The 23,708-nt window shown below is 45.2% G+C and overlaps 1 gene segment (V, D, J or C); it reads left to right on the forward strand.

The window, feature by feature from the left end:
• Positions 1-23,708, forward strand: part of LOC109910611 — a 109,231-nt gene that overhangs the window by 11,618 nt on the left and 73,905 nt on the right. The window contains 1 exon segment of the C gene segment in view: positions 8,107-8,420. Within this exon segment, the coding sequence occupies positions 8,387-8,420 (34 nt within the window).

Here is a 23,708-nt window from a genome sequence, read left to right on the forward strand (position 1 = left end):
CAACTGGTCATTCACTCAATTTCTGTCTGTGGGTCCATTGTTGTGGTCTTTGCCTACCCTTTGTGTTAGGTCGCCAACTATATATTCTGCAAGGGGAAAGTAAATGAGGCTCATTGTCCTGAAAACATGTAAAAACATGTTACAAATATGTTGAGGGTACTGGAAAATGTACTCAAAACAAATTGTCAAAAAAATCCAGAGAGACAAATATCGCATGATCAGTTCCCTCTTCAAAAATACAAATAACAAGCCCATGCCTGACTGCACTCCCAGTGTAACTACTGTTTTTTCTCATGTCATGTACATTGCAATCCAATTTAAAAAGGACTTTCACTTATACAGTTGCGTTGAAATAATAACCTTCTTCAGAGGATTGATACAGAGCTGCTTTCAAGTTGTACTTTTTGTTGCCATTGCCAATCTTTTTAAAGTAATTCATTGGCATGTATGCTTTCCATCCTATGGACAAAAGACTTCTGCATTACAAAGCAGAAAAATACATGGTAAAAAAAAGTTTCCTTTTAAATTGAGGCAATTTGTTGAAATGGTCTTTACTCTTTATCTGAGAATCTTGCAGTATTGCACTGAGAATGGGAGTGGGAAACATTACAAAAGTGGGACTAAAGAAGTAGAAATCCTGGAAACAAAAGTAATCAGCAACTTCACTTCCATATAATTGCCTGTTTCCCATCTACACCCCTTAGTTGCTTACATTAAATCTTCTAAAATTCCACTTCTTTCTATCATTGGAAAGAGTCTGAAACTAACAGCATAGTGACTGTCATAGTCACAAATAAATCCAGTAGGGAATATGACACAAAATTCTGCACTTGAAATTGGTAGAATATGGAATTTTCTACCACAAGGTGTCACAGTAGTAACTAAATTTGAGAGATTTAAGGGGAAGCGAGAGAAGTATAGGAGGGAGAAAAAAGTAGGAAGGTATGCAGATAGGGTTAGATGAAGTTAAGTTGGTCCAAGTCAGACCATTGGGATAGAATGGCCTTTTTTCTGTGCTGTAAATTCCATCCCATTCCTACTTTGCTTAATTCAAATAATTACTTAAGATAAAAATAATCCAACTTCAAATGGTTGTATGTATATACTACACTGTGGCTATTTGTGACAGATATAAGTAAATCTGTGCTGGTTTTATACAGCTTTTTCATGCCATATACCAGAGCCAGTCCCAAGAAGATCAGTGTTCTGTCTCTTTCATGCCAATACAAATGGAATTGCACTTACAGCCACTAGGACAGCTACAACGCTCCGCCTTTCCACTTCAACAACCCCAGCCTGTTTCAATCCCATTGGGAAGGGCACCACCTCATAAAAAATGACTTCGGACTATTAAAATATTGTACGGGTAAAGTCTTGAAATGAAAATTTAGCAGAATGAAGCTTTAATGATCTGTAGTGTTGGCTGGTCAGGGAACGCTTCAAGTGAACCAGGTAACTCAATAACATCAGTTAATAGACAAACTTTTTTGAAGGAAAAGGTGATGACTGTCACAATGCAAGAATGGCCCTTGCCCTACAGATGTATTCCTATTTCTACCTCTAGCCTCGATGAATAGTGACAAATAGAAAGAATCAAATGTACATCAGTAAATTTTATTAACAATCATTGTGTGGCCTTACCAGTCATGGCTCCAATACGTTTCATTAAAGTCAAAGGTCCACTAACTCAATGAAACCCGCTGTCAAGTCCACACAAAAATACTGACTAGTTCAACAAGACATCAGAGGGAAATCCTAGTCACTATTAGCTGGCTATGTAGCTAAGCATCACTGTCTTCCAGGCAGAGGGAAGCGGAGAAAGTTGATGTGAAAATGATTAAATCTGAAGTTAAGGAAAAACGGTGTGAATGTTTGCAAATATACTGTAGCACTTTAAACTCAGCCATCTCATTAATTCATGCAAATCATCAAGATGTGCTAAAAGCTGTTATAAATGTGAAACTTGAGCTTCTCTGGTGATATGAGTTTGCTACATCTATTGTTTGCAGCATCCGAAGCAAACATGAAGAAAGGTGAAGTTGCTAAATCTTTGTCATGGTTTTCAGCCTTCACGAAATTCCTTCAGGGATTCTGAATGACCAACCTAACAACAAAAGGTCGACAACTGTTCCATAAACTGGAAAGTTGATCGCTGATAAGCCTGTTCCCTGTAGCACAGTCAGGAAGAAGGTTTTATTTTTATAAAGTTCACTCATGGGATGTAGACGTAACTGCTGAGCGAACATTTGTTGCTGGTCCCTCAGTGCTCTTGAGAAGGTGGTACTGCACCAGTGCCTGGGTCCAATTCCAATTTTCTACTGAGTTGACTTACCTTAGCTGTAGTGGATGCAAGCACTTCAATTAGCCTCAGCAGCTCCAAGTTATAGAATGGAACAATGACAATGTCCATGCTTGTTACACAGTGTCACGCTGGTGAAAGTGTGCATATAAAAGGGTTGACAGTATATATGAAATTAGCTCTGACACCAATCTCATATTGCCCAAGGGAACAAACCCTAAAGAACTGCAGATGCTGGAAATCAGGAACAAAATCAGAAATATCTGGAAAAAGTCAGCATCTGTGGAGAGAAAGCAGAGTTAGCGTTTCGTATCTTTAGAACTGAATTCTTTCTCTCCATGGATGCTGCCAGGCCTGCGGAGTCTTTCTGGCAATTTCTGTTTTTGTTTCTATTGTCCAAGAACTCTATTTTCAGGCTTGTTATGCCTTTTAAAATGAGTTTTGTGAGTTAAAAATCACTCTCAAAGTCACTCTTCAACAGTGTGAGGCACAATGAATGATTTGTGTATCCTTGCAATGTGAAACTGGACGCTTATCAGGAAGCTAATGCTGAACTAAATGCTGGTGAACTGCACTGAGTGCTTAACTTTAGATGCCAGGCCATACAAATCACATTCAGGGCTTGCTTTCTGTTTTTCTCATCAGTCATAACGGTCATGATGCCTGAAGGATTGTCAGCATTGAGACTTGATGAGCTTCCAGCTGTTTTGCTCACAGGCCTGTTCCCATTGGTCAGTGAATTCTTTGGTCATGCTTTTGCTCAATGCCTTACCAGCAGGTGAACAGGCCCATTTGTCATCATTGCTGCATTTTCCTGCCTATCCGTAAGCCTCCACCTCACAGGGTTAATGAACCTGAGGTCAAACAGAGTTTTCATATTTTTCAGATTTTTCCAGCCGGAATGGTGTCTGACATTAACTTCAAATTATAATCTATGTCAACTACTTTATGACAAACCATTTAATGAGGTAGTCCAAGACAAAGGACAGGAAAAATTGTGGCTGTCAGACTGCTTGTTTTTTGAGGTATTTTCAATGTTGGAGCTCATTTCCTCGAATTCTAGGAGCAGTAATTATTTTTTTAAAAGCTGTTGCATTGTTTTGGAACTTTGGGAAAAAAGATCAAAACAACAGCACTTTAAAAAAGAAAAGAAGACAAAGGCAGTGACCTTGTGGTGGGAAGTGAATCAACACAGAAAGAAACCTACGCTGCTGTCTGACCCAGCAGTGAACCTTCACAGCTACTGCTTCTGCTTTTTGATTTCTAGTACCTCTGGACATCGGAGATTATCTAAGAAAAATAAACAAACAGCAAAATTCACAGGTGACCGTGGAGAACATATGTGGGGAGATCACAGCAGGAGAGCAGCTAAGTGGCTACTTTTTTTTTATAAATCTACAATAGTGAGTAGAGTGGTTTCTTTTTGATTGTGTATTTTTATTGAGATCTGTCTCTTGATTCAACTTTAAAAATATAAAACATAATTGCTAAGTTAGCCTGGAGCAGTGTTTTTTGAGCAGTAAGACTGTGCTATTTTCTGGGTCTGTAGATTGTTAAGGTGCAAAGATGGCCTTTAGTAGAGTGATGTGCTCCTCCTGTTGGATGTGGGAGATTAGGGAGAGTTTCCATGTTGCAGATGATTATGTCTGCAGGAAGTGTGCTTGGTTGCAAATCCTAACGAATCACATGGATTGGTTAGATCAGCAGTTAGAGGCAATGAGGAATTTACAGGAGCTAAGGGGTGTGATGGATGGCAGTTGCAGGAAGGTAGATAAACTGAAGATACAGTCAGGTAGATGGGTGACCTCCAGGAAAGATAAGAGGAGGAGAAAGGTAGTGCAGGATTCAAATGAGTAAGGTGGGTGGGTGGGACCCAGGGACATAGTGAGGAAAGAGAGCAGGCTGAGATTGATACAGTTGGGAAAAGGAGTAAGTCAAACAGTCAGGGCAGGCAGGAACAAGGCAGAGCACAAGGTAGGACTGATAAATTAAACTGCATTTATTTCAATGCAAGAAGCCTAAAAGGTAAGGCACATGAACTCAGGGCACGGTTGGGAACATGGGACTGGGATATCATGGCAACTACAGAAACATGGCTCAGGGATGGACAGGACTGGCAGCTTAATGTTCCAGGGTATGGATGCTACGGAAAAGATAGAAAGGGGAGCAAGAGAGGACGAGGAGTGACGCTTTTGATTAAGGATAACATTACTGCTGTACTTAGGGAGGATATTCCTGGGAATGCGTCCAGGGAAGTTACTTGGGTGGAACTGAGAAATAAGAAAGGGATGATTACTTTATTGGGATTGTACCATAGACCCCCAGTAGTCAACAGGAAATTGAGAAACAAATTTGTAAGGAAGTCTCAGTTGTTTGTGAGAATAATAGGGTGGTAATGTTGGGGGATTTTAAATTTCCAAACCTAGACTGGGACTGCCACAGTGGTAAGGGCTTGGATGGAGAGGAATTTAACTGTGTACAAGAAAATTTTCTGATTCAGTATGTGGACATACCTACTAGAGAAGATGCAAAACTTGACCTACTCTCGGGAAATAAGGCAGGGTAGGTGACTGAAGTGTCAGTGGGGGAGCACTTGGGGGCCAGTGACCATAATTCTATTAGTTTTAAAATAGTAATGGAAAAGGATAGGCTGGATCTATGACCTAAGGTTCTAAATTCGACGAAGGCCAACTTTGAAGGCATTAGGCAAGAACTTTCAAAAATGAATTGGGGGTGGATATTCATACATAAAGGGACGGCTGGAAAATGGGAAGCATTCAAAAATTGGATAACGAGAGTCCGGAGACTGTATGTTCCTGTTAGGGTGAAGGGCAGGGCTGGTAGGTGTAGAGAATGCTAGATAACGAGAGAAATTCAGGTTTTGGTCAAGAAAAAGAAGGAAGCAAATGTCAGACAAGGACAGCAGGGGTTGAGTGAATCCCTGGAAGAGTATAAAGGCAGTAGGAGTATACTTAAGAGGGAAATTAGGAGGGCAAAAAGGGGACATGAGATAGCTTTGGCAAATAGGGTTAAGGAAAATCCAAAGGGATTCTACAAATACATTTAGGATAAAAGGGTAACGAGAGAGTGAATAGGGCCCCTTAAAGATCTGCAAGGTCACCTATGCGTGGAACCGCATGAGATGGGGAAATTTTAAATGAGTATTTTGCATCTGTGTTTATAGTGGAGAAGGATATGGAAGATAGAGAACGTGGGGAAAGAAATAGTGACATCTTGAAAAATGTCCATATCATGGAGGAGAAGGTGCTGAAAGTCTTATAACGCATAAAGGTGGATAAATCACCAGGACCTGATCAGGTGTACCCTAGAACTCTGTGGGAAGCTAGGGAAGTGATTTCTGGGCCCCTTGCTGAGATATTTGTACCATCAGTAGCCACTGGTGAGGTGCCAGAAGACTGGAGTTTGGCTAACGTTGTGTCACTAATAAAGAAAGGTGGGTATGGATAAGCCAGGGAACTATAGACTGGTGAGCCAGAAATCGGTGGTGGACAAGTTTTTGGAGGGAATCCTGAGGGACAAGATTTACATGTACTCGGAAAGGCAAGGATTGATTGGGGGAGTCAACATGGCATTGTGTGTGGGAAATCGTGTCTCACTAATTTGATTGAGTTTTTTGAAGAAGTAACGATGACGGCAGAGCAGTGGATGTGATCTATATGGTCTATGACCTATATGGTAGACTGGTTAGCAAGGTTAAATTACACAGAATACAGGGAGAACCAGCTATTTGGAAACAGAACTGGCTCAAGGGTAAAAGACAGAGGGTGATGGTGGAGTGTTGCTTTTCAGACAGGAGGCCAGTGACCAGCGGTGTGCCACAAGGATTGGTGCTGAGTCCACTGCTTTTTGTCATTTATTTATATGAATGATTTGGATGAGAACATAAGAGGTATTGTTAGCAATTTGGCAGATGACATGAAAATTGGAGGTATAATGGACAGCAAAGAAGATTACCTCAGAGTACAATGAGATCTTGATCAGATGGGCCAATGGGCCAAGGAGTGGTAGATGAAGTTTAATTTAGATAAAAATGAGATGCTGCACTTAATGAATTTTTCATTTGTATTCTTAAATTTCCTGCTGGTCTTTCACGTTAAATCTGTAAAATATTTCAGTCAAGGAGACAGAGAAGGCTCCAGCACAGGAGGAGGCTGTTCAACCCCTTGTGTCAGTGCTAGCTGTTTACTAACCTCATTTACAGTGAACATCTCTGGTGAATGACTGTTGTCGGGAATTGATTGAATCTTTTTTCAGGGACAGAATGAGTGACAAATATGAGCTGTTCAGACAGAGTCAGCATGGATTTAAAAAGGGTCCGACATCTGCACTGGCACCTCAGCTTTTCATGATAATTGTCAATGAATTAGATGAAGGAATAGAGAGCCATATATCTAAGATTGCTGACCACATTGAGTGAGGCGGCTTGGAGGAGGTTACAGAAATTGGGAGGGTGGAGGACAGGAAGGGGTTTGAGAACAAGGATGAGAATTTGAAAATCGGGCTGTTACTGGACCAAGAGCCAATGTAGGTCAGTGCGCACAGGGTGGGGGTGGTGGTGGCGGTGGCGGGTATGAGGGAATGGGACTTGGTGCGAGTTCAGATATGGGCATCAGAGTTTGGGATGAGCTGAAGTTTACGGAGGGCGGTGGCTGTGATGTGGGCCAGGACAACATTGGAATGGTCATGTTTGGAGTCACAAAGACACAGCTGAGATTTTCAGTGGCTGATCTTTGTGATGTGGAGGATGTGGAGCTCAGATCATCCTCAAAGATGAGGCCAAGATTGTAAAGAGTCTGGTTGAGTAGCAGACAGTACTCAGGGAGAGGCATGGAGTTTGTACCAGGAGTTGAAGAGGATGGCTTTGATCTTCCCAATGTGTTTCCCAGTGAGCCTGGCTCCTCAGTCCTGACTGCTCTTAGCTGCTGTGATTGTCACTGATTGGACACATTATTAGAGATTCTGACCACAGCAGAAAGCCCCAGTGTAAAAAAAACTGCAAAGCCTGTCAGATTGCAAGGTTGAAACTTCACCAACAGAGGAAGTGAAAGAAGGAGCTCGGAGCAGCTGGATGTTTGTTACTGACAGCACAGGAGGAGGCCATTCAACACGTTATGCCTGTGAGTGACACAATTGGCCCCACTGCCCCTCTCTATCCCCATAACCCAGCAAATCTTTTCTTTTCAGCTCCATCTCGAATTCCCTCTTGTAGACATGTGTCCACAGCACGAGACTGCCCCTAACCTGGGCTCCAAATTGACATCTTATTCATTCATTGGGAGACCAAATGCCTGCACTGGGAAATGGAGCTCAGGACCCTCATTATTCCCTCTCCCCTCCTGAGAGACACTTCATTTTTTTGTATATTCTCTTGTAGCACTTGGGCATGACTGGCTGGGCCAGCATTTTTTACCCGACCCTAGTCGCTCCTTGAGAATACGGTGGTCAGCTGCCTTCTTGAAACGCGAAAGCCCATATGCTGTAGCTTGACCCACAGTGCTGTTAGGGAGGGAATTCCGTGATATTGACCCAGTGACAGTGAAGGAATGGCGATATATTTCCAAGTCAGGATGGAGAGCGGTTTGGAGAGGAACTTGCAGTTGATGGTGTTCCAATGTATCTGCTGCCCTTGTCCTTCTAGATGGAGGACATTGTGGGTTTGGAAGGTGCAGTCTGAGGATCTTTGGTGAATTTCTGAAAGGAATGCTCAGTGTCTCCAACAATCTCTCATTTGACAGGCTCTTTCTGTGACAGTTCTGACTTCACTGTGTTTCTCTCTGACCCCTCAGGTATCAGTGGGGACATCATCATGAACCAGTCTCCCCCGGTGCTGTCAGTGGGACTGGGCCAGACCTCAACCATCACCTGTACGGCCAGTCAATCTATTAGCAGCTACCTTGCTTGGTACCAGCGGCGAGAAGGACAGAAACCCTCTCTCCTGATCTACGATGCAACAACTCGATTCACAGGAGTCTCTGAGCGATTCATCGGTAGTTTCACCCTGACAATCAGCAACGTTCAGAATGAGGATGTTGCTGATAATTACCCACAGAAAGCATATCGCACTCCATGACATTCGGTCCAGGAACCAAGCTCAGACTGAGTGAGTAAACCTCAATCCTCCGTTATTAACCCTTTCCATACTGAAACTTTCTAAAACACAAACGCTGAATTGTTTTTAGTGGGGAGCTGCAGTGAATGAAATGGTTGATTGAGGAGCACTGTGTCTAACAGAGGGCCCAGCTGTATTTCTTTCGTTCAATTGCTCCCTTTAAGCAGCAGGATATAAGTCAGTAAGTTTTACTCACCGTGTGGAGGAGCTGTGTCCGTTTGCACATTCCTGCAGCATGGAGTGAAATCAGTGAGTAGCCTCCTGCCAGTCTCAGTGTGACGGACACGGACAGAGTTTGATGTGAGCTCTGGCTCCCTGTCCCAGTCTCTGATCTCACTGACCCCAGCAGCAGCAGCAGCAGCACAGTGAGACACCGAGCTCCCACCTCCCCCAGCTTTAACTCCGCTCAATCACACACTCACTGAATTGTTACAGTGCACAGGGAGGCCATTCCGCCCATCCTGTCTGGACCGGCTCTCCAAATGAGCAATTCACTGAGTGTCATTCTCCTGCCTTCTCCCTGTCACCCTGCACATTGTTCCTTTTCAAATAACAGTCTCATTCCCTTCGGAATGTTTCAATTGAAGCTGCCTCCATCACACTCTCAGGCATTGCATCCCACACCTTAACCACTCGCTGGCTGAATATGTTTTTCCTCATCTCACATTAGCTGCTTTTACCAATTATTTTCAACCTGTGACCTCTCCCTCTCGATTCTTTCACAAGGGGGAACATTTTCTCCCTGTTTACTCTGTCCAGACCCCTCCTGATTTTGAATTCCTCAATCAAATCTCCTCTCAGCCTTCTCTTCTCCAAGGAAGACAGTCCCAATTTCTCCAATCTATCGTTATAACCGACATCCCTCATCCCTGGAATCATCTTTGGGAATATTTTCTGTCCTCTCTACAAAACATTCACGTCCTTCCTGAATTATTCACATTTTCTGTACCCCTCATGATTTTATAAAGATCTATAAGGTGACCCATCAGCCTCCCACACTTCAGGGAACAAAGTCCCCGCCTTTCAAACCTCTCACAGTCATAGAACTGTACAGCATGGAAACAGACCTTTTGGTCCAACTCATCAACACTGACCAGATATCCTGAACTGGTCTAGTCCCATTTGCCAGCATTTGGCCCATATCCCTGTAAACCCTTCCTGTTCATGTCCCCATCCAAATGTTGCTTAAATGTTGTAATTGTACCAGCCTCCCCAACTTCCTCTGGAAGCTTCATTCATACACGCACCACCCTCTGTGGGACAAAGTTACCCCTCAAGTCCCTTTGAATTTTTTCCCCTCTCACCTTATACCTACGCCCTCTAGTTTTGGGTGCCCCTACCTGAGGAAAAGACCTTGGATATTTGTTTTTATAAACCTCTATAAGATCACCTCTCAGCCTCTGATACTCCAGGGAAAAAAGCTCCAGCCTAATCAACCTCTCCCTGTACCTGAAACTCTCCAGTCCCAGCATCATCCTTGTGAACCCTCTTAAGTTGAACAACATGTTTCCAATAGGAAGATCAGAATTGTTCACATTATTCTAAAAGTGGCCTCACCAATCTCCTGTACAGCTGCAACATAATGTCCCAACTCCTTATACTCAACACAGTGACCAATAAAGGCAAGAGTGCCAAAAACCTTCTTCATCACCCTGTCTCCCTGCGACTCCACTTTCAAGGAACACTGCACCTGCACCCCTCGGTCTCTTTGTTCAGCAACACTCCACAGGGCCCTACCATTAACTGTATAAGTCTTGCCCTGGTTTGCTTTTCCAAAATACAACGCCTCACTGGGAGTAATCTGGAGATTCCTCCTTTTGAGCTCCTGCTGCTAATTCCCTCCAGAACTCCCTAAATTCTGACTGCAGGACCATATCCCTTTTCTCCCTCTGTCACTGGGACCGATGTGGACCACGACTGCTGACTGTTCCCCCTCTCCCCTCAGGGTGCTCTGCAGCTGCTCAGTGACATCCTTGACCCTGGCACCAGGGAGACAACACACCATCCTGGATTCCCATCTGCAGCTGCAGAAATACCTATCGATTGCCCTCGCTCTCGAATCCCCTCTCACTATTGCTCTTCCAGTCTTCCTTGTGCCCCCACACCCCCACCCCCGGACATCTGAGCCACCCATGGCACCATGGGCTTGGCTCTGGCTGCACTCCCCAGATGAACCATCATTCCCATCAGGATTCTGAACTGAATCCTGGTTGGAGAGTGGGATGCACTCAGGGGACTCCTGTACTAGTTGCCTGGTCCTTTTGGACTGCCTGCTGCTCCCCCATTCCCTCTCTCCCTGCATACTCTGAAGCTGCAGAGGGACCACATCTAGAAACGTGCTCTCCACGGAGCTCTCAGCCTCACGGACACCAGCTGCTGCTCAAGCTCCGAAACCCGGAGCCCCAACTGCTGTCACTGATCACACTTCCTGCACTCACGGTATTACAGGAAGCTGGGAAGCATCCTGAAGTTCCCGCATGGAACCGGATGAACACTCTCTCCACTCCCTGGTTATCTGTTGGCAAAGTTTTGATGACAAATAGCTAGAGCAGGGCTCACAATCCAGTGCTTTCAGTGTTCCAGGGCTTTGGGGAATTTCTCCAGAAGACCATGAGACCTTAAGACATAGGAGCAGAATTTGGCCATTCGGCCCATGAAGTCTGCTGTGCCATTTGATCATGGCTGATATGCTTCTCTACCCCTTTTTCCTGCCTTCTCCCCAGAACATTTTGTCCCCCTTCCAATCATCAACCTGTGTATCTCTGTGTTAAATACACTCACTGACCCATAACCTTCTGCGGCAATGAGCTCCACACATTCACCAGCCTTTGGCTGAAGAGATTCCTCGCCATCTCAGTTCAAAAGGGTCATTCTTTCACTCTGAGTCTGTGCCCCTGCGTCCGAGTATCTCCGACTCGTGGAAACATTTTCTCCACATTCACTCTACCCAGGCCTCTCAGTATTCTGTACATTACAGTCTGATCCCCCCCCACCCCCTGATGTCCTTTCAAGCACAGACTCCAAGTCCTCGACTCCTCCTCATATGACAAACCCTTCATCCCCTCGCTCATTCTTGGAAATCTCCTCCAATGCCAGCACATCCTTCCTGAGGTATGGAGCCCAAACTGCTCACAATATTTCAAATGCAGTCTGACCAGAGCCTTATACAGCCTCAGCAGTACATCCCTGCTCTCGCAATCTAGTTCTGTCACAATGAATGGTAACACTATATTTGCCTTCGGAGCTGCCAATTGAACCTGCACGTTAACCTGAAGAAAAACCTGAACAAGGATTTCTGAGTTCCTTTCTGCTTCAGGTTTCCACATTTCCCCGTTTAGAAACTAGACTACATCTCTATTCTTCCTACCAAAGTGCACAACGTCACACTTTCCCACATTTTATTTCATTTTCTACTTCTTTGCCCATTCTCCTCGCCTGTCCAAGTCATCTGCAGCCTCCCTGTGCCCTCAACACTACCTGTCCCTCCACCGATCCTTGTGTCATCTGCAAACTTAGCAACTATGCCCTCAGCTCCTTTTCCCAGATCATTAATATATCATTAATTTTTACATTACTAGCTGTAGTCCTAACATTGACACCTGTGGAACTCCACTAGGCACTGGCTGCCATCCTGAAAAAGATCCATTTATTCCCGCTCTCTATCCATGCCAGTACCGTGCACAAACACCATTGGTACTAATCTTATTCAGCAGCTTTATGTGTGGTAACTTGCCAAAGGCTTTCTGGAAATCCAAATCGATCATGTCCATTGGTTCTCCTCTGTTTAACTTGCACATTAACTCCTATTATTACACCAGATTCCAGCTTCTCCCTATCAAACAGCGGGGAGAATCCTGTCATATTATGGTCACTGCCCCGAGGCAGTTCATTCACCTTCAGCTCTCTAATCAGGTCTGCCTCATTAAACATTATCAAATCCAGAATTACCTCTTCCCGAGTGGGCTATACCACGAGTTGCTCCAAAAAATCCATCTTGTAAACAACCCACAACTTCCTTTTCTTGAGATCGGCTGCTAATCTGATTTTTCCTGTCCATCGCATATTCAAATCCCCCATGATTATTGTAACACTGCCTCTCTTCCATGGCTTTTCTATCTCCTGATTTATTTTCTACCCCACATCCTGACTACTGCTTCGAGGCCTGTACAGGAGTCCCATCAAGGTCTTTTATCCTTAGTGGTTCCTCAACTCTACCCCCACAGATTCTACGCTTTCTGACGCTATAAAGCTCTTGCGATCAATTTAATTTAATTTCTTACTGACAAGGCAAACCTGCCCTCTCTGTCCATCTGCCTGTCCTTTCAATAGGACGTGTACCCTTGGATATTTAGTTCCCAGCCCTGATCCCCTTGCAGCCATGTCTCTGTGATACCCACAATATTGTAGCTGCCAATTTCAATCTGTACAACAAGCTCATTTTGTATGCTGTGTACATTTAAGTAAAACACCCTCAGTCCTGCATTGACTGCCCTCCTTCTCATAGTTGTCCCCTTATCGGCTGTTCCTCAAGTTAGTTTCCTGACCCTTTCCATACTCTCTGTCCTTTTACTTATTCTGGAAACTTTAATCACCTCTCCAGATCCCACCCCCTATTTAACTTGTTTAAAGTCCTTGGGAAGTCCATTTACCTCAATTTGCTGCTTTGTTTACCTTATTCTGAATGCTTTGTGCATTAAGACACAAAGCCTCTAAGTTTGTTCTTTTATCAAGCTTCCCTGCACTTTCATGGTTCCTTAGCACATTGTGACATTCACAAAATCTGTCCTTTCCTTTCATTTCCTGGTAACAATCAACCCCATCACTAACCAACAATCCTACCTTCTCCTTTACCTTTCATTTTCTCATTTTCCAGCTGGTCCCTTTCTCTTTGGGTTGAGTTCAGGTCAATATTCAGGTCACTGTTCAGCCCTGAAACAACATCAATGTAAATGCTCCTTGATCTCATTGCTGCTTGTGAGATCTTCTTGTGCACAATCTGGCTGCCACATTCCACACATTCCAACAGTGACTGGTCTTCAGACATGGCCCTCACTGTCTGTTAATGTATTTGGGAGGGCCTGGGGTGTGAAATACTCGATAGAAATACATGTCTGTCTTTTCTATGGATGAACAGGGAGTCTTTCAGATGTGAAAGATGCCAATCCATGGCACTATTAGATAAAAAGCAGGGCAGTCCCCGCTGATGTCCTGGTCAATCATTATCCTCCCAATCACCATCACTAAAAATCTGATGCTCTGCTCATTCTCACTCCACTCGCTGGGATCTTGCTGTGCCTGGTCTGCTCAAAAGAGCCATGGTTCTCCATTTCCATCCCTACCCTCAATCTCACTGAGTTCTGATCACTGTCACTAAAATACTCCCCTATTGATAACCCTTCCAGTTGCCCACAATCATTCCCTAAACGATGGTACAAAACTGCCCCCTTCTCTTTCTGTTGCTTCACTATCACCTTCTCAGGCGTAATTAGGGATGGGCAAGAAATGCTGGCCCTGCCAGTGACACTCACATCCCAAATAGAAATGTAAACAATGCCTGTTCTTTGATTGGGTTTGTTAGGGTACAAATGTTCAAATGGATTGTTTCACCAGTCATTGTTCAGAGAGTTGAAATCCCTTTGAATGACAAGAATTAAAATTGCTTCTCTTGTCTTTCAGGCCATGAGAGGTCTCAGCCCAAGTTGACCCTGCTGCCCCTCTCCCCGGAGCAGGTCCAGACCAAGGGCACTGCCACCCTGGTGTGCCTTGCTAATCACTTCTATCCCGATGAGCTGGAGGTGCAGTGGAAGAAGGACGGTGCAGTCATTTTGGACGGGGTTCAGACTAACAACTACCTGTGAGCTTCGGACAGCACCTACAGTGTCAGCACCCTCAGTGCTGACCCTCTCTGGCTCTGACTAGGAGTCCAACGCTCGCTTCTCCTATGCCCTCACCCACGTCACCCTCTCCTCTCCCCTCAGCAAGAGCATCAGGAGATCAGAATGTGTGTAGTGTGTTTGAGTCAGTCCACAGAGGAGACACAACTTTAAATAGATCAGGGCTGAGCTGGCAGGACAAATGTCATTGTCAGCACGGAATTTCAGCTCTCTTCCTTCTCGAGACTGGCTTCTGAGGTTCAGGGGTTAAGGCAGGTCATTGGGACAGTGTAGAGGGAGCTTTCCTCTGTATCTAACCCCATGCTGTCGCTGTCCTGGGAGTGTTTGATGGGGACAGTGTTGACTTGTGATGCCAAGTAAAACCTCTCGAAGATGCTGAAGACTGTCAGCTGTACAAAAACAATGTGAACCTCAGAAGTTTCTGCTTCAGTAAACCAGACCTCCTTCCTGCTCAGCCGTCAGTTCCAAGTTAAGGTTTTGTCACTGTTTAAAGGGACAGGATTCTCATGTTATTGAGAAAATCTCCACAAGTATTTTCCTGAAGCTCCATTATGGCTGTGAATTTGTGCAGCTTCCTCTGTCTGGGCTGTCAACTGCAGTCTTTTTTCTGTCAATATCAATCTGGAAAAGGGGATAAAGATGAAGATGATTCAGTCTCTGTCTCTATGTGTGCTATGGAAATGGTCAGAGCTGAACCGAAGGGAAAGCTGTGTGAAGTGAAAAGCTCCTCCCTCATGACCTGGAGCAAGAGGGGGAGAATGGAATGGGGCAGTGGGGTACACAATAAACTGATGGGATTTCCCCTTCTGCAATGTGCCTGAGACACAGCAAGATCCTGAGCCAAGCCATTCAGCTCAACTTTTTGGGAGCCATGGTGACTGGGATTGCTTTATTGATCCATGTGACCAGCAGAATCTTGTTACCCAGAATAACAATTCAACAGAGTTTGGGGAATAAATATTCCATAAATTCCAACCTGGGTTTCTTTACTTTTCAAATGAGATGGAATTCTCCCATGTGTCCCTGAGCTGAGACTGGGAGTGTTCAGTCCGGGGGAGTCTGGGAGTCACGGCTGGGGAGGACAGTCAATGATCAACTGGTTCCACTTTCTGCTGTCATATTCTGTAGCCCCCGAGCCATCTCAGTGAGGATCACCCAGGGATCAGGGTGGATTCCAGTGCAGCTCATTGTCCTGACTGTTGTGTTTCTCAGTCCACATGTGGCTCACTCCATGGCTCAAGTATCAGTGGGAACCAATGGGGCTGAAATCTTATCCAAACAGACCCTCACACAGCAGGGAGGCTGCTGGTGGCTCAGAAACCCCTTGGATTCAGTTCCAGATTCCCCTGTGACTCTTTCATTCAAACACATCTTTAAAACACTGATTCCACATTCAGAAGGCAAGCCTGAAATGAGGCGAGTTTGGATTTTGATTCCAACGTGGGGGAAATGGGGGCTGGGTGTGAAATGTCCAGTCTGAAACTGGTGGGTGTACGTTATAATGAAGAATAGAAACTGATGTCAGAATAAAGACTGGTTTGACGGGAGTGAGGAAAATCTCAGTGAGCTGTTTCCAGAATCCACAGATTATAGTCATCTTTCTGTCAGACACTGAAGTCTGAGAAAGCAGCTCCTCAACGTCAAATATATCTCCACCATTCCCTGAAAAGGTGAAATATTCTCTGGCTCAGTGATTCTCTGGAACAGGGCATTTTACAAAGGGCTGTGGGAAGGGAAGTGTTGACTCTCAATGATAAAACCAATGGAAGGATGTGGAGCTGGCATTGTGAAATGTTAGGGCACAGAGAATGTCACCAGAAACATTTCAATGTTGTCACTCTCTCTTTTGTAATTTCTGAACTGGCAATAATTGGGTTTTGTTCACAATTTGCTCTCATATTCAATCCACTTGCCTTTGCTGCTTTTTTTCTTTTGACTTGAGTCTGTGGGTAGTTCCCTCAAAACTCAATCTCCTCACACCCATCCTGGCCCCTGAAGAGATTAGATAGAGAAGATTGGATTGCAACAAGCATCACAGGGATTTCATACCCTGCCTCATAGAATCAAACCATTGAGCCCATCAATCCTGAAAACAGATTCCAACGTTGAAGTTACATTTACTGGTTGTAAATGTAAAGTCCTCCTCAGGCTAAAAGAAGGAAGGTCTCAACTGAGAAATGAGCAAGCTTAACCCAGATCCTGAGCAATAGCACAACAGAACAGAATGATATAAATCAGAAACAGGATAAATACAGGGCAGCCTATATACTGCAGCAAGCACTGAGTGCAGCTGGCACAGAGGGGAATGCTGGGAAGTTTGGTCAGTGTGGGAGTTCGGTGAACTGTGGGAAGGAGGTCTACCTTTGCTTTTCCAAACGGATTTGGAACTCTCACTTCAGCTGCTGGGAGCCTGCACGTGCACTTGGTTTGAAAATAAACAAAATGATCAACAAGACGACAGGAGTCTGGTAAGCAGATTAGCTGCGAAGGGCTTTGCACAAGGGTCTGTATGAATAGGCTGCTTCAGGACCACCTGCATGAGGGAAGGTGAAGAACTGGAAAGCACTAAACCATTAATACAGATCCTGAAGACAATTACTGGTTTAATGAAGGAATAGGTTTCTTTCATTTATAAGTTTGATCATCATTTCTTTATTTCATTGAAGTGATTGAGGGTAAATACATCTGTAGTGAATGTATTAAACTACAGCAACTCCCAATCACGGGGTTTGGATTGGGGCTGAGGTGAAAAAATGGAGACACATCAGGGAGGGGCAGAGATACCTGGAGACTTTGGTCCAGAAGGAAGTTATAAGCCTCAGGACCGGGCAGAACAATTCTACGTGCAGTAAGGGGCAGGAGGGTATGACCCTGAGGGGGCAGATAAGGGTTTGGAGAATACTGTAGGACAGGAAAACCCCTCACTCTTCTAACCACCAGTGAGAACAAGGCCAGCCTTTCCAATCTTTCCTCATCACACAGCTCACTCATTCCAGGGATCAATGGAGTAAAATTCCTCTGAACCACCTCCAATGCATTTACATTCCTCCTTCAATAATAAGACCAAAACTGCACACAGTATTCCAGATGTGGTCTCATCAATGTCCAGGAATAACTGAAACATCACATTCTCACTTTTGTGTTGAACTACTCAGTCATTCTCCATTGCAATAATACACAACATTTTGCTTCTTCCTGCCTCATACAGAGTTAGGTGCCAGAGGCTCAGGATCCCTGACACAAAACCTGTTATATGTCAGTGAGTACTCACTCTGTTATATTGTTGTAAATATTTGAGCTTTTCATGTGAAACCCAGTTAGGATTTTTCATGGCGCTGAATCTTTCCCACACTCCCACCTCTCTTGATCCGCATCCTCGTCTGGTTAATTCTTCCATTTCCTTCACTTCTTTCAGGTCATTCCATTTCAGTAAAGCCTGTGATATTTCCACGGAGGGTGTGTACTTGAAACTGCCATAGAGAATCTCCCAGCACTTCAATGGAAGGAAGGCCAATGTTTGTAGCAAGCCTGCACTGTGCCCTTGTGTACCTTGTTCGAAGGATTCCATGTGATCTGCCAGCCTCCATCCCAGCCTGATAATCACCTCAGACATTGGAAGGAAATGCCCAGGGCGCAGGTTAACATGGTGCAAAAAGCCTTTCAGCTGAAGCTTCAGTATTTGTGTTCAGTATGCATTTTCACTTTGCTCATTGCTTCCCTTTTCCATGGTAATGAAGAAAGAACTCTTGTTTGTACAGCCTTTATCGTCTCAGGATATTCAAAGATGTGTGCACAGTGCAGTCACGTTCACGTGGACAAGATGGTGAGGTCCCACTAACGGAAAACTAATGACTGGACAAACCTGTTTTGGTGGCACCAGCTGAATATGGAACAGGACACCCGGGGGAATCCCTTCTGAATGGGATCTTACAGATCCACCCATGGGATGGAGTGGGGGGGAATGCTAGAGCCTCAATGAACATCCCAAACGTAAGATTGTACCAGAGACTGTGCAGCTTTCAGCAGTGCACTGCCGTCTCAGCGTGGATTCTGTGCTCTCATTCTGAGGGGGCCTTTAATCCAATGACCATCATGACTCTGAGGCAGGAGCATTGCCCATGGGGCCATGGTCAGTAACAGTGTAAACTGTGCGGCCCTGAAAGCCAGAGTCTGCATTTCAGCTCAGAAGGATATCAGCTCATTCGCCAAACCTGGTTCTGCCCCTCTGCAGGCTGGTCAGGCTGCCTGTGCCTTTCCACCACTCCCACCACTTTCCCTTGTGCCACGGCTCATCCTTCTGAGGGATAGTTGTGCTGAGGCCCAGCACATGATCTTGTCCTTAGAAGAGGCTTCGCAGTGGGGTTAAAATTGACTCAGAGATAGTAGGAACTGCAGATGCTGGTGAATCCGAGACAACAAGGTGCAGGGCTGGATGAACACAGCAGGCCAAGCAGCATCATAGGAGCAGAGAGGCTGACGTTTCGGGTCTAGACCCTTCGATCTTGTCCCTCTGCCAGAAACTCATGGCTCACCACCGCCCTCTCCAGGACAATTAGGGAAAGACAACAAATTGCAGACACGTCAAAGCCTGCCCCATCCCAGGAGAAATCAAAACCAATTCGGTTCAACTCAAATGATGAAACTGGTGGAACGTTGAGTGGATTATACAGTGGCGAAATTTCACCTGATACTTCCTGTGTTAAGCTCAAGACGAAGCTATACTGGTCTCGGCTGAATTTAAACCAGTTTTCATGGTTAACTTTATATGTATGCAAACTGAACCTAATTTGAGCATTACTGATAAACAAAACATTCTGTTGAAGAGTTTTTGTTTCGCATGCACCAGGACAATTTGCAAGAAATGCCACAGCAAAGGAAAAGAATATTTATACTGGGGTGGTTCATCGTGGCAACACCTTTTCCAATTAGAGTTGACTGCCAACCAATCAGCACTTCCCTCACATGCAATATAAACATTGTTTTTTCTCCTTTGATTGATATTCTTTGCAAATTGTCCTGATAAGGGTGAAATGAAAATCTTCCACATTTTCTCAGTCAAGTTCTATTTTCTCAAATGAGTATTTAATCCTAATTTCCTCTTTTGCTTCAGACCTGTTCAAATTCCAAGGAGTAATTCTGTCCCTTTTTGAATGGAGGACCATCATTCACTAAATTTCAATAACTGCATCAAAATATTTTTTCATGATCTTCTTTCTGTACCTGGTGTATGACTGGAGAATGGGTCATTATGTCTTTCTGTTTGCCTGCATTGATGGTAAATCTACATTTACTGTGTCTATTTCTTGAAGAATTTTTGAATGTTAGAATACACCCCATCCCCTCAAGATCCTGGCCTCTCCTTGTAACCTAAATGCTCTATCCCTGTCCCATTCTGCATTGTCCCTCAAAGAAGCCCATAATTGTACACCATACTCTAGATGTGACCTAACCATTCTCAGTACAGCTGCCACAGACACTTTCCCCTCCATCTGCTTACTCTCAATATTAATTCCAAAATTCCATTGGCCTTTCTCATTTCTTTTTCTGAAATGGTTCCCGATTTTAAGGATATATGTTACTTGACATCTTTCTTGCTTGCTGCAGTAGGTTGTTTACAACATGAACTGCACTTTATCCTTTATCGTTCTCAGACTCATTACAATCAAGAAAGCTCTTTGCCAGCTCTCAGTGGAGAAAATTGATTAGCACCATTGGCCTGCTCTATCCAAACAGCTTTTCTTTATGTGTTACTGTCATTGGACTCCTTGTAGCAGATGTTACAAACAGGAATACTCCCCTGGCATTAATTAACGTGTATTTCCCAGTGGTAAAGAACGAGTGAGGACCATCCTGCTCCCACTGCTGCTGGTGGCGTCCAGGCCGGTCATTCTCGCTGGAGACTTCAACTCCATCATTGATTAGGATGGACAATCTGGAAGGGATTACACAGGCTGGAGAATTGTGAAACCCATCTTTGTGTCTCCAGCAGACTGGTGAGAAACAGTCAAGGGAACATCAAGAGGTTGTTTATCCTCAAAGGTATTCATAATGTGAGAGAGAGGCTGGTAAAACTTTCCAAACTCCAGAGGAGTATGCAGAACCTACTCCTGCTGCAGACGATGGGGAGCGACATCACTGAGGATCTCCAGGAGGTGAAGAGCCAGCAAACCTTGCCCTTTGCCTCAGAGGCCTCCAAGATAATCTTCTGGTCCAGGTTCCGCACCGTGGAGCAGGATGAGACTTGCTCATGTTTCTTCTTCCAGAAGGTGCACAGGGAGAGCTCTGTGCTCAGCATCCTGAAGGAAGAAGATGGCTCAGTAACGTCATCTCAGTCTGACATCCTGAGGATCAGCAAATCCTTTGATGCCAGACTGTATGACATGAAGCCCACTGACAGCACGGCCTCCCAGTCACTCCTGTCCTCTCTCACGGAGCTCTTAGATGACAGCACGGGGGGAGAGACTGAAACAGTTGCTATCTCTGGATGAGCTGACCAAGGCTCTCAAGTCCTTAGAAAAGAATAAAACTCCTGGAAGCGACGGCTTACTGGCTGAGCCGTATTCGTCTCTGTGGGACTTGATTGGCCAGGACCTGCTGGAGGTGTACAATAGTATGCTTCTGGCAGGTACCATGAGTGAATCCATGAGGAAAGGTAACATCACCCTCATCTAGAAGTGGAAGGGGGAGGGGGAGGAAATTTAAAATTGGCGGCCAATATCATTGCTGAATGCAGATTACAAAATTCCATCTAAGGTCATCGCCAACCATGTCAGGTCTGCTCTAGGATCGGTGATTCATCCCGACCAAACCTGTGCTATACCGGGCAGGAAATTCTCCTCGCATTCCTCAGGGATACGATCACCTACATGCAGGACAGGGGGGGTGGACACCTGCCTCATTAGCCTGGACCAGGAGAAGGCCTTCGACAGGATATCACACGTGTCCATGTGGGACATGATCTCCAAAATGGGCTTTGAGGAGGGAATACACAGTGGATCTGACAGTTCTACACCAACACCATTAGCGCAGTCTCAAACAATGGGTGGCAATCAGAAAGCTTCCTGATCAGACCTGGAGTCAGGCAGGGCTGCCCACTCCCTCCTGCCTTGTTTGTGTGTTGTATAGCGCCCTTTGCTGTGTTCATCAGGAAGGATGTGAGCCTGACAGGGGTGACTATTCCAGGCAGCAGAAGTCTGCAGGTCAAAGCCTCCTTGTACGTGGATGATGTCACCATTTTCTGCTCAGATCCGCTGTCAGTGAGCAGACTCGTGAGCATCTGCGTACAGTTTGAACTGGCCTTGGATGCCAAGGTGAATCAAGGCAAGAGCGAGTCTCTGTTCTTTGGGAACCAGGCTGACCGATCCTTCATTCCCTTCACCATCAGGACGGATTACCTGAAGGTGCTGGGAATATAGTTCGGAGGGGCTGGGGTGTGCACAAAATCTTGGGAGGAGTGCATCACCAAAGTAAAGCTGATTCTTTGGGAGGATCGCACCCTCTCCATCATGGGTAAAAACCTGGTCATCAGGTGTGAGGCCCTCTCTCTGTTGCTGTACGTAGCACATGTCTGGCCCATTCCCCCAAAACTGTGCTGTTTCAGTCACCCAAGCCATCTACTGTTTCATGTGGAAGCCTAAGGTAAACCGGGTCTGCAGGGACTCCATGTACAAAACCGTGGATAAGAGGCAAAGACCGTACACAATGTTGCCCTCATCCTGATGGCCACCTTTGTGTGCAGCTGCATCAAGCTGTGCGTAGACCCTTGGTACTCAACATCAAATGTCACTGCGTACTGAGGGTCTACCTGTCCCCGGTGTTGCGAAGGATGGGACTGGCCTCGCTGCCAGGGAACGCTCCAAGTAGTTGGACCGTTCCATCTCACCTGTCCTGCATAGAGGAATTTGGAAAGGAAAACACCTTTGACCACAAGTCCATTGGGAAGTGGTGATGATGTAGCGTCATTGAGACCCTGAGGGAGAAGGAGAGGGTGGATCCCGTCGCATGTTCCCTGAGCAAATTGTAAAAGTCATTTGGCCGAATGCCTCATCACCAGAATTTCCCAATAAGCACCGAGACATCGCTTGGCTGGTGCTGAGATGGCCACCTGCGAGATCCTTTACATACGCCCGGTCAGCCCGCACCACCGCACACTGCCCTCAAAGTGGCTGCAGTGGGGTTGTAACTGTCACACATCTCCTTCTGGAATGTGGTTTTGCGAAGGAAGATTGGAGGAAGATGCAGTGGTTTTTGTCGAGGTTCATCCCGAGCAGCTCCATGATACGGGATTCTTTGCTGGACAGTCTGTTCCCTGGGATGCTCACCAAGACAAACATCAGTTGCACTTGGAGGACCATCAACTCAGTGAAAGACATTATTTGGTCTGCCTGAACCTTGTTGGTCTTCCAGAAGAAGCAGCTGACCCTGTCTGAGTGCTGCAGACTGGCAACTTCCAAGGTCCAGGACCATGTGCTGAGGGACATGCTAAAGCTTGGGGCAGCTGCTGCCAAGGCATAGTGGGGAAAGACCACATTCTGAAGTCATCCTGCTAAAGGTAAATGGGGTTCTGTTCAGTTATCGGATCCTACTAGTATGTAAAATATACGTAAATATTAGTGTTGTATGTGTAAGAGAGGTCTTTGGTTTTGTGTACAGTCAATCTCCAACGTTTTGTGTGTGTACTTGATATGCAACTGTGCAGGACAGAACTGCTTTTGCGTCAATATATATATACAGAGATTTTTTATGAATAAAGTATATTTTTGAAATTAAATAAGTGTGTTACACTGTGCTGTCTCTTGGTGTCTCTCTGAGTTTGAGTGTGTTATTCAGTGCTGCCTGCAAGTTTGTCTCTGTGTGAGTGTGTTACTCTGTGCGGCCTGTAGGTGTCTCTCTGAGTGTGGGTGTGTTACTCTGTGCTGCCTGTAGGTGTCTCTCTGAGTGTGGGTGTGTTACTCTGTGCTGCCTGTAGGTGTCTCTCTGAGTGTGAGTGTGTTACTTGATGCTGATTGAAGATGTGTGTCTCTGTGTGGATCAGCACTGATAGATCGAGAATGTCTTTGTGATGGGGATTGAAGATTAGGGATTAATCTTCTCAAAACATGGTTGAACAACACCACAGCTGAGAAAGGTGAATACTGAGTGTAGAACCTGTTCAGTCCTAGTGGGGAGGAATTTCAGAGGCAGTGGGCTCTGTGCTCCCTAATGTGTCGCCCGATTACAATGGGATTTTCTGGAGCCAGGGTCATTGCAGGGTCATTGGCTGTCTGCTCGGACAATGCTAGCCGGCCATGGTCCTATTTCAAAGGCCAATTAGCCCTAAACGCAACAATATTACCTTAATGGGGAGAGGGCTGTCTGAGTGAGGGTGGTTGATTACTATCAGACC

The sequence above is a fragment of the Rhincodon typus genome, chromosome 10 (assembly GCF_021869965.1).
Source record: "Rhincodon typus isolate 14 chromosome 10, sRhiTyp1.1, whole genome shotgun sequence".
Lineage (NCBI taxonomy): Eukaryota > Metazoa > Chordata > Chondrichthyes > Orectolobiformes > Rhincodontidae > Rhincodon > Rhincodon typus.